The sequence below is a fragment of the Sus scrofa genome, chromosome 2, assembly GCF_054392235.1.
Source record: "Sus scrofa isolate SSC_HxYL_T2T_F1_AM1 chromosome 2, Sscrofa_HxYL_maternal_Yorkshire_Landrace_v2.0, whole genome shotgun sequence".
NCBI classification, from domain to species: domain Eukaryota; kingdom Metazoa; phylum Chordata; class Mammalia; order Artiodactyla; family Suidae; genus Sus; species Sus scrofa.
This window is the reverse complement of record NC_139384.1, coordinates 18,864,210-18,881,013: the sequence shown is the minus strand read 5'-3', so window position 1 is coordinate 18,881,013 and position 16,804 is coordinate 18,864,210. Positions and strand designations below refer to the sequence as shown.

At 37.4% G+C, this 16,804-nt stretch overlaps 1 protein-coding gene across 17 annotated transcripts in view; it reads right to left on the bottom strand.

Moving 5' to 3' along the window:
- CKAP5 (cytoskeleton associated protein 5) overlaps positions 1–16,804 on the bottom strand; it is a 112,989-nt gene that overhangs the window by 45,295 nt on the left and 50,890 nt on the right. For all 17 annotated transcript variants that reach the window (XM_085011205.1, XM_013994362.3, XM_021085233.2 and 14 more), the window contains exons 9-18: positions 15,275–15,379; positions 11,686–11,775; positions 11,413–11,577; positions 10,736–10,864; positions 9,059–9,241; positions 5,639–5,752; positions 5,255–5,365; positions 4,198–4,290; positions 1,467–1,652; positions 357–451 (exon numbers count right to left, since the gene is read on the bottom strand). In XM_085011205.1, the coding sequence (XP_084867331.1) occupies positions 357–451; positions 1,467–1,652; positions 4,198–4,290; positions 5,255–5,365; positions 5,639–5,752; positions 9,059–9,241; positions 10,736–10,864; positions 11,413–11,577; positions 11,686–11,775; positions 15,275–15,379 (1,271 nt within the window). The remainder of the gene's footprint in view (positions 1–356; positions 452–1,466; positions 1,653–4,197; positions 4,291–5,254; positions 5,366–5,638; positions 5,753–9,058; positions 9,242–10,735; positions 10,865–11,412; positions 11,578–11,685; positions 11,776–15,274; positions 15,380–16,804) is intronic.

The following is a 16,804-nucleotide window of genomic DNA, read 5'->3' as shown; positions in this document are numbered from 1 at the left end:
TCTATTGCAGGACTTTTCCTGAGAGCCTTTAATTTTCCAACATGAACTATAGACCTCTAGGCACATGGATTTTATATGTAACTTCCAAATGTATTTGACTAGAGATCCTTGGAAATGGTTTTTCTCATGGTACAGTTATTAATACTCAAGGAAAAATAACTTAGAGAACTCTAATATTAGTGGATATCAAAACAGAGGAGCACGAGCCAGTATAGGCCTCTAGGGAACAGAGGTAGTTTTGTTCTACATAAATTAGACAATCCAGCTCTGGCTTCTCAGAAGTGAGCACAGACTGCTACAACAAATAAAATCACCAGTCAGAGACTGGCAAAACATATACTTTTTTTCTGACTTACCCAGAAAAACCAAATTCTTTTATTGCATTTGATAGCCAATTCAGAGTTTCTGACTGATTCTTGGGATTCTTCTGTGAGAAAGCCATTGACATAACCTAGAGCAGAAAAAGAAACAAACAAAAAAACAAAAGAGATCTATGTTTCCTCTCATATTTCTCATAGAAATATAGCTTGACATTAAGTAGAAGTGATTTTTCACACACAAAAACAACTGCAAGAATGCCTTAGGAATGAAATATTTAACTTCATGTGAAAATGACGTTAAGTGACAGTAGTGTTAAAAGCATTCTCGGAGTTCCTGTGGTGGCGCAGTGGTTAATGAATCTGACTAGGAACCATGAGGTTGCAGGTTTGATCCCTACCCTTGCTCAGCGGGTTAAGGATCTGGCGTTGCTGTGAGCTGTGGTGTAGGTCACAGATGCAGCTCGGATCCTGCATTGCTGTGGCTCTGGCGTAGGCCAGTGGCTACAGCTCTGATTAGACCCCTAGCCTGGGAATCTCCATATGCCGTGGGAGCAAAAAAGTTAGGAAAAAAAAAAAAAGCATTCTCACAGTACTGTAAATCAATTATATTTCAATAAAAAAAAAAAAAAGGATTCTGGACTACTTACAGATTTTCATTAGTGACCATTCTAGATTATAATGTCTTAAGAGAAAACTACTCTCATCCTTCATAGAATATTCTTGACTAAGACAACTTTTTTTTTTGGCTGCATCTCTGACATGCGAAAGTTCCTGGGCCCAAGGATTGAACCTGTGCCACACATCAGTGACCTGGGCCACTGCAGTGATAATGCTGGGTCCTTAACCCGTGTGCCACAGGAGAACTCTGACAATTTTTAGTGGGGGGCCATGGCATGATGTGGAATCTAAGTTCCCAGACCAGGGATCAAACCCAGGCCACAGCAAAGTGCTGAGCGCTAACCACTAGACCACCAGGGAACTCCCAAGACGATTTTAACTATCAGGCAAAAGTACATTACTAAAGGTAAAAATTAAAATGCTGTATCAAAAATGGTTTTATTTGAGAAAAAAAGAACTAAAGTAAAACCAGTAATCTTAAATTAAAATTTGGGAAAACTTGAGGAAAGAGACCTTTGTGTCACCAACCTGTTCAGCTGTCCATGGCAACATACAGGCTTCGGCTATCGCTGTCAGAGCTTCTTTTGCATTGTTCCCACATTTCACATCTCCAATCTTGTCTACAAGGCCATCTAAGACAATTTGCGCTGAAGTTTTGGAAAAATTTCCCTTCTGGGCAATCAAAGCAACTATATGAAGCTTCATTTGCATTACCTGAACAATGGTAAGCATCATAAAGTTACAAGTAAGCCAAAGACATTTATTTATTTATTTTTATACAGTCAATTTTTTTTTCTTTTTAGGAGCGCATATGGAAGTTCCCAGGCTAGGGGTCAAATTGGAGCTGCGGTTGCTGGCCTACGCCACAGCCACAGCAACACCGGATCCGAGCTGCATCTGTGACCTATGCTGCAGCTTGTGGCAACACTGGATCCTTAACCCACTGAGCAAGGCCGGGGATCAAACCCGCATCTTCATGGATACTGTGTCAGGTTCTTAATCCACTGAGCCACAATGGGAACTCCTAAAATCAGAATTTTAAACCAAAAAGCAAAATAATTTTTATCCTTTGTTATCAACTTAAGTAGCTGACAGCTAAGAGAGAAATAAGAAAAACCACTCAAGGCTTTAAAATACTAATAAGCAATATTACTATACTAAAAGCTTATACACTGAAAAATTTAATTTCTACATTCTCCCCCTCTGGTTATTTGCATACAGTAATGAGTACACATCATAAATGACTATACTAACTCAGAGTTCCTACTGGAGTCCTCCCCCACAATACAACCCTTATGCACATGTACATACAAACACACACACACAAAATAGAACTTGAGAGCTTTAAAAAACTCGTAGATTTTTTAAGAGGAAGAATCGAAGGAACTATGGAAAAAAATTTTAAGATGCTAATGTGATGATGGCAGATGTATGGGACTTCAGGCCCTTTTGCCCATAAATGTTTTCCTTTGTCCTATTTGAATATTTAAATAACAAGCATTGGTAAGGAAGTAGAGAAATTAGAACTCTCTTGTACTGCTACTGCAAAGATAAAAAAGGACAGCTGCTTTTAAAAACTGGCAGTTTCTCAAAAAGGTAAACAAAGAGTTGCCTCTATGTATATACAAAATTATTAAAAACATCTTCACACACAAGACGTTTACATGAATGTTCATAGCAGCAACAGTTGCAATAGCCTCAGAGTGGAAACAATACAAATGCCCATCGACTTCTGAATGGGCAAATAAAATATTGTATAGCCACACAACGGAATACTGTTTAGCAATAAAAAAGAATGTAGAGTTGATATATGTTACAACATGGATAACGATTGAAAACATTATGCTAAGTAGAAGCCTCATACAAAAGGCCACATCATTCCGTTTAGTGAAATGTCTAAGAAAAGTAATCCATAGAGAAAGAATGATTAATAGCTGCCAGATACTAGGGGGTGGGGACTTGGGGAGGAATAGAAAGTGACTGCTGATGGGAGTAGGGTTCTTCCTCAGGGTGATGAAAATATTCTAAAATTATATGGTGGTAGGAGTTGTAGAACTATTTGAATAGACTACAAAGAGCTGCACTGCACTCTTTAAAACAGTTTTAAACTCTAGAAAAGTTGATATAAAGGAAAAAATATTAAAAAAATTATCTCCTGTTATGGATCTAACACTCAGAGGAGTATTAGCTCAAATCAGGTGTGTTTTCACCTAGCTGAGAAGCTGCATAAAGGGGAGTTTTAAAAGAGGGGGTGTGTGGGGAAGAAGGCAGCCCAAGAACCTTTTGGCCCAGGAAGCCTTCATGGAGCTGGATGGTGTGAACGAGGTACTGTAATGCATGCTAAGGGAACAGAGTGTGCAAGGGAGCTAAGGATCCTAAAGAGAGAACAAGAGGTGGCAGAGCAGAAGTAAAGAAGAGACTAGCAGGAAGCCAAAAAGAAACCCGATACATTTCAAACTTGTGTTTCCCATCAAGTCTATATAAATGTCTAGAGGAAGAGAAGAAAACTCTCTTCTCGTTTTCCTTCCTGTATTACTTTCCTATGCCTCCCTTCACACCTACTTTTTAGATGAGATAATGGTGCCAATAAATTCCATCTCGATTAACAGTTAAGTAATAAATTACACTAATTATTGGCATCTTAAAGACTACATTTATTTTTTATCCAGACAAATAAGAAAGCTATCTCACTGTTTATCCCTCCCTTGGATGTGTAAAGATTACAGTAGAGGGCTTCTAAATAATGAGAAAAACACATACATATGAATTGCTCAATCAGTATTTGTAAATACATAAACTCCTAAATGCACAGTTATATGTGTAATTAAAAGGTACACATTTAAAATTGATGGTACACCAGCTGAGTGATGTCTTTCTAAAAAGAACAAGCTAAGGGAGTTCCCATCGTGGCTCAGTGGTTAACGAATCCAACAGGAACCATGGGGTTGCGGATTCGAGCCCTGGCCTTGCTCAGTGGGTTAAGGATCCGGCGTTGCTGTGAGCTGTGGTGTAGGTCGCAGACATGGCTTGGATCAAGCACTGCTGTAGCTCTGGTGTAGGCCGGTGGCTACAGCTCCAATTAGACCCCTAGCCTGGGAACCTCCATATACCGTGGGTGCAGCCCTAGAAAAGACAAAAGAAAAAAAAAAAAAGAACAAGCTAAAAATCACTACCAAAACTATACCTCTTCAATACTCTACAGGATGATGTAATGAAAATTACTTCAATAAAAGACACTAAATCTCCAATTTAAAAATACCTGAAAATTAGTTTCTTTCCATCCAGGTTTCTTGGCCAGCATCCTAACTAATGCCTGGCATGGCATTTCAGTACGGTCCATTAGTTCAACAGCCTTGAAGTAAAACAAGAGCGTGAGAAAGTTAAGGGATTCATGCTTAGTTTCAAGGTAATGGTATATATCAAAATTAGTAAGCAGTCATCTCTGAAGGAGGGAGGGTAATGGAAATGAGGCAGGTCTTAGAGCTTATTTACTTTCTGTTATAATGTTTTGTTTCTTAAGTTGGATGTTTGGAATATAGTTGTTACAGTAATACCACTGTATTACTATAATACAACTTTCCTCCCCATATTTTGGAATTCACAAATAATTTGCCCCATGGAAAATAACTGTGATAGTTTTAATTTGCCTAGTGTATGGCAGAAACTGCTTATATATATTGTGACTTATTTAATTTTCCTAAAAACACAGCAAAGTAGAGTAGGTGAGAAACATTTATGTATTAGATTTCAAAGCACAAACTTAGGTCTAAATCTGAGTGGCAGATGCAAGATGGGAAGCCAGGTCTCCTGCCTCCAGTCCTCATGCTTCTGGTTTCTCCACACCCCTCCTCATTAGAATCAGAGTGTGTGCCAAAGTGAACCACCACACCCCTGTCTAGCAGATTTTAAAAAGCTTCTCATACCAAACAATAATGTCTGTTCTTCTAAGAATCAGGACAACAAAGAGGGGAAACACAGAAATGGATGAGGTTTGGTTTAAGTGGAGAGATCTGTTTGCCTTGCAAGTTTAATGAACAAATACCATAATATTAAAATTCATGTAAGCCTTATAATTCAGAACAAACCTAATTTTCTTGAGTAAACACTAAGTTATGAGCTGATAGAAACCACAGAAAGTAGATGCTGAAAAATAAACATTACACAATTAACAAACAAAAAACCCTATCTCATCTTTAGTTAACACCCTGCAAACATGTTCACTGGTTATAAACACAGCAATGAGGACTAGTCTTTCATTTACAATTTCACCACTTCCATATAATGTAATTTTCTTTCACTCATCCCTATTCACCCACCTTTTGGAACTCTTCCATACAGGCCAGCCTTTCCTTCCAGTTACTGCTGTCTAGAAGCTGTATACAGGGAGCAGGAAGGACCGCTGAAGCTTTTTCTTCACATACTTCTATCTATAAGATACAAGACATTAACATTAATAATTGCTTAAGGAAACATAGCAGGAAAGTAAAATACCACAGCCAAAACTACAAGAACATTCCCACAGCTGTGCTTGAGTGTTTCTCTTATATTACTATAAACGGGCTGTTTGTCTTACACAGTTTCAACAAGCTAAAAAGACGTCAATTAACTATATGTTACAGTGCTCAGCAAAGAACTCAAATCTCCTCACAGGGACTGACTTTCCACGGTTTTGAGTTTGAAACATACTGTCTAATACTGACCGACAGCTCGGGCTCCACTATTTCTTTAGTCTCCAATCCTTTCTTGTTCTTGGTTCCAGTGCTCCCTGTGCCTCCTTGTGCAGCTGGCTTCCCCTTCTTTGGTGGCCCTCCAGGCTAAAAGCAAATAAAAAATATCAAGCCACCAAAGGATATAGAATAGTGGTTCTTAGACATTTTGGGGTCAGAGACTCCTTGAAAAGTTGATAAAACAAAGAATCACTCAGCCAACAGAACCCCCCCCCACCCCCGCCCACCATACTTTTTGTGTCCACAGAATTCAGCAGTTTCAAGGACAGAGAGACCTCCTGAAGATCATTTATGGTGGAATCTGCAGAGGCTGTATTAAGACCTCTATTCAAAGTGAGCTAATAAGGGAATTCCCACTGTGGCTCAGCAGGTTACAAACCCGACTAGTATAGATCAGGATGCAGGTTCCATCCCTGGCCTCGCTCGGTGTGATTAAGGATCCAGTGCTGCCACACGCTGTGGTGTGGATTGCAGACATGGCTCAGATCCCGTGTTACTATGACTGTGAGGAAGGCCTGTAACTGCAGCTCCCATTCCACCCCTAGCCTGGGAATTTCCATAAGACACAGGTGTGGCCCTAAAAAGAAAAAAAGAAAAAAACAAACACACAAAAAAACCCCAAAACCAAAATGAGCTAATAAGATAAATGAAATAAAAACAATGGACTGGATTTATACTATATTTACAAATTAATTTGAGAATTAGTGTTTGATACCTTTAAATGCCTCTAAATGTTTCCATCACTAGTAAAGCACAGTTTCTGAGTTAAAACATTTACTCAAAATTTAACCACAGGTACTCCAATAGCATGTAAGTTGTGAAGGAAAAAGGCCTATGGCAATCTCAGTGAGCATTCTAGTTATGTTGAAGATGGCCATCTCACTGAATCACTTTTATTGTTTTAGTAGTTTTTCAGTTGATTTCCTTGGGTTTTCCAAGAATATAATCACATAATCTATAAAAATGATAATATTTAATCATGTTAACATACCCATCCATTTCCATGTGGTTAAAAATTTTTATCAAGAAGATATGCTGAGGAGTTCCTGTCATGGCTCAGTGGTTAATCCGACTAGGAACCATGAGGTTGCGGGTTCAACCCCTGGCTTTGCTCAGTGGGTTAAGGATCTGGCATTGCTGTGAGCTGTGGTATGGGTCGCAGATGTGGCTCAGATCCCAAGTTGCTGTGGCTCTGGCATAGGCCCGGTGGCTGCAGCTCCGATTCAACTCCTAGACTGGGAACCTCCATATGCCACGGGAGCGGCTCAAGAAAATGCAAAAAGACAAAAAAAAAAAAAAAAAAAAAAAAGATATGCTGAAATTTACTACATTCCTTTTCAATGTTGGAAATTAGATTTCTTTTGATCTATAAATTTAGTAATTTTTCCAATATTAGTATCAAGCCATTCTTGCAATCCTGGAATAAACTTCAGTTGGTCATATTTTTTATTTTATCCACTGGATTCTATCTGCTAATATTCTATTTAAATATCTTGACTTAAATTTATTTCACCCCAGTTTTGAAAGGACATAAGAAAATAGCAATTTATCATAAGGCACACGGCCAATGACAGTAACATTAATATGGCAAAACACATCACTATTCACACCATTCTTTATACCTATTTTGGATATTTCTTAAGCAATACCCCAAACCTAAAAAGATAAAATGACAGAGGACCAAATTAGTCTTGAACATCCAGACCTGTTTTGAAAGCAATGCTGTCTAGAACACATTTTGAGTATTTTTTTTTCCTTTTTTTTTTACCATGGCATGCAGAGGCCTAACGTGGGATCTCAGTTTCCAGACCAGGTATTGAACCTGGGCTGCAGCAGTGAAAGTATTGAGAACTAACCACAGACTACCAGAGAACATCCTATTCTGAGCTTTTCAATTTTTTTTTTTTTGTCTTTTTAGGGCTACATCCATGGCATATAGAAGTTCCCAGGTTAGGGGCTGCATTGGAGCTGTAGCTTCCGGCCTATACCACAGCCACAGTAACGCCAGATCCGAAACGTGTCTGCAACCTACACTATAGCTCATGGCAACATGGGATCCTTAACCCACTAAGCGAGGTCAGGGATCAAACCTACGTTCTCATGGATACTAGTTGGGTTCCTTACTGCTGAACCACAACGGGAACTCCTATTCTGAGCTTTTAAGGTGGGGTTAGTATAATTATTTTTAACAGATGTATATGTGTATTTGCTCAGTAGGTTTATTGGGTCATACTGTCCTACTTATCTTTTCAAAAGATGAACTAAAGCAAGTCCTCCCCCACTCCACCTGCAGCCTGTTTTTGCAGGGAAAGAATTCCTTAGAAAAAAAAGATAGCATGGAAAGGTTCCACAAGGTAAGAAAAGGTCTTAAGGTGTTGTGCCTAGGTCATCGTCCAGAGAGGCAGGAGTTGGTGGGAAAGGAGAAAATAGCTTCCAACTCCCTATACTAGAGTACTAAAGTGATAGCATAACATGAAAGAAAGTACACAGACCCTAGAGCTAGAGATACCTGGGTTCAAATCCTAGTTCTGCAACTCTTGTCATTCAATAAATACATGCCGAGTTTCTGCTATACGCCAGAACGCTTCTATGCACAGGGGGTCAAGCAGTGACAATATCTCTATCCTTTGACGTTTACAATACAGTGTGGGGAAACAAAACAAACAGACAAACAAGTGAACAATAAAAATATCAAAGTGTCTGATAAGAGCGTGTGTAGGACACTTAACTTTGTTGAGACCTAGTTTCCTTTTCTGGAAGAACAGAGATCACAAAACACTTATCTCAAGGGTTGTTATGATGATTAAATGAGATTATGCAGATAAAACACTTCGGGAAGTGAAGTTCTCTAAGTATCAGTCTTCTTCTAACTCCATGCTGGGATTCAGCATGGGGAAAGAAAATCAAACCTTTTGCACCTGCAGTTGATAACTTCCTGCTTAAGAGAGTGCAGTCCAGAAGTGCTGACTGAAAGAATGCCATATTTGCCCTTGGGCATTTCCCCTCTTCTATACAAGATGATAAGACTTTATGGAATGGAAACTTGGTGATGCAATTGCAGAGTATTATTAACAAAATGACCAAGGTGATGTTATTAGTGTTAAATGCCTTGCCACATTTTATTTTATTATTTAATGATACTTTTTGATGCCTTAAAAAAATGTACTCCTGAATCTTCATTACTATTGTCAGTCTCTATGAAAGTTTCAAGTAACCAAATGTATTGTTGGAATATACCGTCTTTGTTAAAAGATGTTCTGCTGTCTTTTGAATGCTGTAATGAGCTTATTTCTCAAATGAAATCATACTGAAGAACAGCTATGAACGTGAGATTCAGATCCTATGTTACTAAATTCTAATTTTTGAATCATATTTTCCAAGTCATTTATTAACCTTAGTAGCAGGTGCCTTTTTTAAGGGTCCTGGTTTGGGTGCTGAAACGTCCTTTGTGTCCTTATCTCCTGCAGCCCCCGAAGCAGCAGTCCTTCCGGGCACAGGCTTGACCTCCTTCTTGTCAGCTGCTAGTCCAGCTTTCTTACCATGGATCAGCTCTACTTTTTCTGAACATTCTTTTATCTGGAGAATGGAATTGAGATAGACATCATTGAGCCCAACTTTGAAACACAATCACTACATTACTTAATGAGTCATTTTTTAAAACCAAATATAATGTACAATGTTGTGTGGTTTCAGGTATAAACCAAAGTGGTTCAGTTATATATACACAAGTACCTATCTATCTATAAATAAATCTAGTCTTTTTCAGATTCTTCTCCATTATAGGTTTTTACAATATATTAAATATAGTTCCCAGTGCTATACAGTAGGTCCTTGTTGTTTACCTATTTTATATAAAGTAGTGTGTATATATGTTAATCCCAAACTCCTAATCTATCTCCATCCCACCCCCTTCTATCCCCTTTGATAACCATAAGTTTGTTTTTTGTTTCTATGTCTGGTGAGTCTATTTCTGTTTTGTAAATAAGTTCATTGGTATCATTTTTTTGGATTCTACACATAAATGGTATTGTATTTATGTCTCTTACTAAGTCATTTCTAAACCACAACTACATATGAGAATTCAGAGAAAAGTTTCATTTTCAACAAAGATAAATAATCCACACGTTCCTGGCAGTAAATATACATTAATGACATATTACATTATATTTCTATATAAAAGACAATTTATTAATCTTATAATAATCACATTTTTGATGGAAGACATTCCTATTTAGAAAGGTAATTTTTCAGATATAAGAAACAAAATTAAATCAAAACATTTTACTTCTTCTACAGACTATTCACTCAATTTTATTTTCTTATAATTTGAAAAGTATTTCTACTAATCAAGAAATTCTGATTGAGGAGTTCCCGTCGTGGCGCAGTGGTTAACGAATCCGACTAGGAACCATGAGGTTGCGGGTTCGGTCCCTGCCCTTGCTCAGTGGGTTAAGGATCCGGCGTTGCCGTGAGCTGTGGTGTAGGTTGCAGACGCAGCTCGGATCGCGCGTTGCTGTGGCTCTGGCGTAGGCCGGTGGCTACAGCTCCGATTAGACCCCTAGCCTGGGAACCTCCATATGCCGTGGGAGCGGCCCAAGAAATAGCAACAACAACAACAACAACAAAAGACAAAAAAAAAAAGAAATTCTGATTGAAAAGACAGCACTAAACAGAAACAGACTCACAGTTATGAAAAATAGTCTTGTGGTTGCCAAGGGGGAGGGAGAGGGAGTGGAAGGGACTGGGAGTTTGGGGTTAGTAGATGCAAACTATTACATTTAGAATGGATAAGCTATGAGGTCCTACGGTATAGCACAGGGAACTATAACCAATCTCTTGTGATAGAACATAATGAAAGATAATATGAGAAAAAGAATGTATACATATCTATGACTGGGTCACTTTGCTATTCAGAAGAAATTGACACAACATTGTAAATCAACTGTACTTCAATTAAGTAGAAAAAAAAAATGTTCTTTAAAAATAATAAAAAGGCTATCAGCAGACAAACCCAAAACACAAAGAGACAGGACTGCTACCCAATTTCATTACAACCCATTATTAGCCTACCTTATCAAGTTTAAGTTTGTCCACATCAGCTAAGAATGGGTTTACTGCTTTCTCACCAACCACCTTCAAAGCAGTGCCCAGTGCTTCAAACGCAGCATCTCTGACTTCAGGAGCAGAATCATTGATGTGCTACAGTCCGGAAGTAAGCAAAATGATCTTAATATGAGGTACTTTAGGTATTACTGATTTTAATTCAGGCTGATGGTTGTTGGATAAAGAATTTGCTTTTTACAATTCACAGAAGCTAAACTTAGCTTTCTTTTTGCCAATTAACAGTTATTCTTTCACTGGAAATTTCTATTTATCTATTCAGCAAGTAAGTGCTTTCTTCTCCTCTTACCCTCTATCTAAAATGCCTCACACTTAAATGATCTTCAAATACTCTAAACTAGAGGCCCATGCTTGGCCAGATCCAGCTGAATGTTAGTTTAAGGGCCAAATAAGAAACAAAATGTTTATTAGTTAATGAAATTATAAAGCTAAACTGTGCTTTTCTTCAAGAATAGGAACACAAAACATACAAGAATTTGAATTCAATTTCCAAAGCTGCAGAGGGTCTGCTCTTCAAAAGACAATAATCTACAGTCTAAAAGTCAAGTAGTCACTATACACAATTAGTAGAAAAAAAGTCTTGCCTAGGTATAAAATATTCCCCCAATTTCAAAGAGACTCTGTACCTTAAGTAGAGCAGCACAAAAGGGTTTAAGTAAGCTCTTTGGCAGGGTAGAAGCAGTGCAGTGGCGGAAGCTTCTTGCAATAAAAAGAGATGTCTGCTGTTTGATGGTTGGATTTTTATTATCCATTACTGCTAAAATATCCTCACTGATGTTCTGCAGTGTGGTCTTTAGAAAGAAAATGTGGTCAATAAGCTTTTCTTAACTGTAAAAAACAATCAAAATATTACATTGACAAACTTCAGACAAAACCACAAACTCATGTTGTCAACTTACAGTAAGGAAGATTGCATCAATTGCCTCCTGCAGGGCTTGTACCACTTGAGGCTTCTTCTCTTTGAATTTCTCCAAAATGGTTGGTACAACCTTTAAGTGAACAGTTGGAATATATTCAGCAAAAAAGGAATGAAGTACTGATGCATGAGCCTTGAAAACATTATGCTAAGTGAAAAATGCCAGTCACAAAGGACCACATACATATGAGCTCATTTATAGGAAACATCAAATCTGTATAGACAGAAAGTGTATTAGTGGTTGCCAGGAACTGGGGGAGGAAGAATGGGGAGTGACTGCTAATGGATATGTTGTTTCTTCTTGGGGTGGTGAAAATGTTCTGGAATTAGAAAGTGGTAATGGTTACAAACCCTTATGAATATACTAAAGCCAGTGAATTACATATTTTAAGAGGATGAATCTTATAGCATATAAATTATATCTCAACACAACTATTATTAAAATAATGTTTGGCTCTACCAAAATAAATAAAAAAAGTAAACATCTAAGTTGGATAAAAAGTCATTTCCTGGAGGTTCATGTGGCACAGAGGGTTAAGGATCTGGTGTTGTCACTGCTGAGGTATGGGTTTGATCCCAGGCCCAGGAACTTCTGCATGCTGAGGGCATGGTCAAAAACAAAGTCATTTCCTTTTTTCAAGGGTACAAGAATCTTATGCTGGACAATCTTACGCCTGTACCACCAGCAATGCTTCTCAATGCACCCCCCCTTTTGTTTATATTCAACCATAAAGTCATTTTTAAATCAGTAATATCTCTTATTGGATAAAATGATCCTCTACTAGGTGGGTTTAGGGTAGAGGAATAAAAATAGTACATAATTCTTCCTCCCTACCCAAGATTCTGATATATCTTATAGGACTGGTATCTCCTGCCCCTTCACTAAATACAAAAGAAATAATACCAGAAAATGTAGCAATTTTTATCAGAATTATATTTTCTTATTCAAGTACTAAGTTTAAGATCAATAAAGTTAAAAATTGTTTTGGCCACACCAGACGCATGTGTTCTTAGGCCAGGGATCGAACCCTTGCCATAAGCAGTGACCTGAGTACAGTAGTGACAATGCTGGATCCTTAACCACGAGGCCCTCAGGGAATTTCAAAATTAGAATTTTCATAATTTTTATTTGCATTGTAAACTACCAAAAATCATTAAATATTTACTGAATGCCAAATATATGTGATGAGTGCCCGGCACTGTGCTAACAGGCAAATTAAAGTTGTTTTTTGTCTTTTTGCTATTTCTTTGGGCGGCTCCTAAGGCATATAGAGGTTCCCAGGCTAGGGGTCTAATCGGAGCTATAGCCACTGGCCTACGCCAGAGCCACAGCAACGCGCGATCCGAGCTGCGTCTGCAACCTACACCACAGCTCACGGCAACGCCGGATCCTTAACCCACTGAACAAGGGCAGGGACCGAACCCGCAACCTCATGGTTCCTAGTCGGATTCGTTAACCACTGCGCCACGACGGGAACTCCCCCCAAAGTTGTTTTTTAAGGTCTAAAATAGAAAGCAGAGCTCAGTGGCACCTTGCACCTCCCATACCCCACTTTTTTTTGTTTGTTTAAATTTCACAGGAGTGATACATATCAGAAGGATATAGTTCCCTGGGAGAAATATAAAAGACTTTCTAATATTAAGAGTTAGTTACAATTTTGAAAATCAAGATGCTTTTAGAATTTTTATTTGTTTTTATTGAGGTAATGTTGGCTTATTATGTAAGTTTCATGTGTACACCCTTATAATTTGACTTCTGTATACACTTCGGCATACTCACCACCAAAAGCCTAGTTTCCATCTGTCACCATATAATTGACTCCCTTTACCCATTTTGCCCTCCATCAAGATATTTAATGGCTATAAAGCTAAAGTTCACTTTTATATATATTGACAAAAAAATTATTTATAAATAACTAAAGAAAATAAAGCTGAACCACATTAACTTGCTTAATATCAAACAATACAAATGATACAATTTTAAGGAGGGGAAAACAACCCCAACTATAAAGCACTAAAGATATTCTTTAAGCTGCATGCCCAATTGTCACAAAGTCATCAGAACTGAAACTAGAGACCCAAGTAATCATCCAACTACAATTCAGTAAATTCGAATGTATTTTTAGAATTGTTTTCTAGCTTGAAAAGTTATTTTTAATACACAAGTATAAAATATTCTAAGTAACACAAGCTGACCAAAAGCTAATCAGTATACTGACAGCATGCATACACAGATACTATACAATAAATACTGACTGCTATAAAAATACTGATTATAATTTTACTCCAATTTTACTTCTTTACATGTCTAAGGGTTTTAAAGACCCTTGTTTTTATTTCCTTGGTAATAAGCTAGTCATGATTTATTTTTATTTGGTAGTGTCTTGTTTTTTCAGTTCTCTGAAATTATTTTTAATGCTATGAGTAAGCAAGCTCCAAATACCATAACTAAGTGAGGTTAGAGTTTAGCTTCACAGTATAAAACTGACACATGACTACAGACCATTAGGAGAATCTTAAGTCAACTTAGGGAATCAAATGTTCAAGTGACTAGCAAGTTAAACCCCAAAGTTCAGTACAATCAATTTTTAAGATGCTGAGCCATTCTAAGTAACTCACAATGAGATATAGAGGCCAACTAATAAACACCAGAATTTAAAAAAAATCTCAATTTATTAAAACTGTTATGAAACTTGATTGCTTCCAAATCTATACAAAGAAAACAGTATATTTAACAAATGTCTCTATTCAGAGTTTCTTACAATAAACTGATATATCACCAATAGTATAAGCTATGTAAAATCTCCCAAGTATATAATTATTTTCTTATATAGGAAAATACCATAAAAATACATTTCATATTATTAATTTCACTTCTGGCTTTATATTGCCTTTCCTACTCTTCTTTTCACTATGTCCTGATCACTACAAGTTTTACGTCATCCTGTTATACTGTATATAATGTTGTATGGACAAAGCAAGATAATTATAAATAAATAAGTAATGAGCAAATCAACTCAACTAATTATTTTAGGCCAAGTGCCCGCTTTTCTACATAAAGCTAGTAAATTTAGTTATAACTGACATCTTTATTGAAATGTTGTAAGGAGTTATGCTCAATATTAATAAAAGTTAGTGAGAAATTTACTTTCCCCATATATATAAAGATTATGTCAAAGAGCTGTTTTAAAGCATAAAGCAAACGAGCCTGATGTTCTTGATAATGTTGATTTTTATCTAAAAAAGAATGTTGGAGTTCCCGTCGTGGCACAGTGGTTAACAAATCTGACTAGGAACCATGAGTTGTGGGTTCGATTCCTGCCCTTGCTCAGTGGGTTAAGGATCCGGCATTGCTGTGAGCTGTGGTGTAGGTCGCAGATGCGGCTCAGATTCCACGTTGCTGTGGCTCTGGCCACCGGCCAGCGGCTACAGCTCTGAATGGACCCCTAGCCTGGGAACCTCCATATGCCGAGGGAGTGGCCCAAGAAATGGCAAAAAGACAAAAAAAAAAAAAAAAAAAAAAAAAAATTTAAAATTAAAAAATAAAGAAAATAAAAAAGAATGTTACTTACGTGTCCTGCATATTGTCCAAATTTCTTCCTTAGCCCAACAGCCAGGCCAGTAAGACATTTTGCTGCCAAAGCTACCAACATAACATTGGTGTCCTTTCCAACAACCTACAAAAGAGGAGGGGAAAGGAAAACAAAACAGTCACAGCCCTGAAGAAGGGAACTGAACATTTATTCTTAAAGAAACTCTGAAAGCTATCATGTAAAGGATAGCTTAGTTTCCTACAAAAGAGGAAAGATTCTCCTATGATAGTATCAAATTTGGGAGCTTCTGTTCATTATGTTTCATCTCCTATCTTAAAGTTCTACCAATAGAGTATACATAAAACCACCACGTCAAATTACTAACTCTCCATTGGGCTGTCAGTTCTGCACAGCTGTGCCCTGGTGACTCTGATAATGGCAGAGAAGCTAAAGGCCTCCTGACTTTGCTTTGGAGCAGGGAAAGCCAAAAGACAGTATATCTCTGAAAAACATCATAGTGTAGAGGCTCTAACATTTATACCCAAGAAGCACCAGTAGAAACTGGTGTACCTTCAAGAAGCCCATGAGGACTCTAAATTGCAAATTCCATTGTAACCATTACTCTGAGGGAGCTTCTGGGCTTGCAGCTGCCATTTTCGTTACTTAATGATCATCAGAATCTCTTAGCAGAATTTCCTCCAGCAATGTTTATACTACCATCCTCCTATATCCTATAGTATACACTACGAAGTCCAAAACTTATCAAAAATCACAGGTAGTAGCTGCATTTGTATCAATTTAAGACAGTAACTATGCCTCTGTTCCCTCCCACTAAGATTTTACTGCTAAGTCAGCCGGTGTTAAAAAGCTGCTTTACTTTTAAGTGATATACTGACAAGTCAGCTAGTGTTAAAAAGCTGCTTTATTTTTAAGTGCCCAAACCCTTGTTCTTTCATTCTTTTCCCAAGTAGAAGTAATGCTTCCATTCTATTTTGGATTTTATTAATCCCTAAGATCTGGTATTCCATAAGCAGAATACTTCATTCTAGATTCTCTGAATTAAAGAATCCCTAATGTATAGCATGCAAGCAGTCCTACTTGGCACCCACATGTTCCCTAAATGCTGAGGAGTGAAGGATTAAAAAAAAAAGTAAAATTTATTAAAAACCAATCAGATGCCATAATTTTAGAGATGCTTTATAATCCTTATTTCATTTAATTTTCACTCAAACCCTATAAAGTAGATACTATTCTTCTCAACTTAGCAGATTTCCAAAATTAAAAAGAAATTAACATGCTCAAGGTCATGCAGCTAGCAAATGGTAGTGCTGTGATTCAAACCTAGGTCTGCCTTAACTCCAAAGCTTTACTCTCTTTACTAAAGCATATTCACCCTCTAAACTCATGTAACGACAAATCATTTCCCTTATGAGAAGATAAGATCAGGGTCCTAATAAACGTTTTTTAAAAACTGTAATTAGTATAAATCTATGTAGAAAAAATTCTATTCATTTCTGTATTGAACATTCTGTATTGGCATCTATAAATGTCTGGATTACTTTTCCTCAC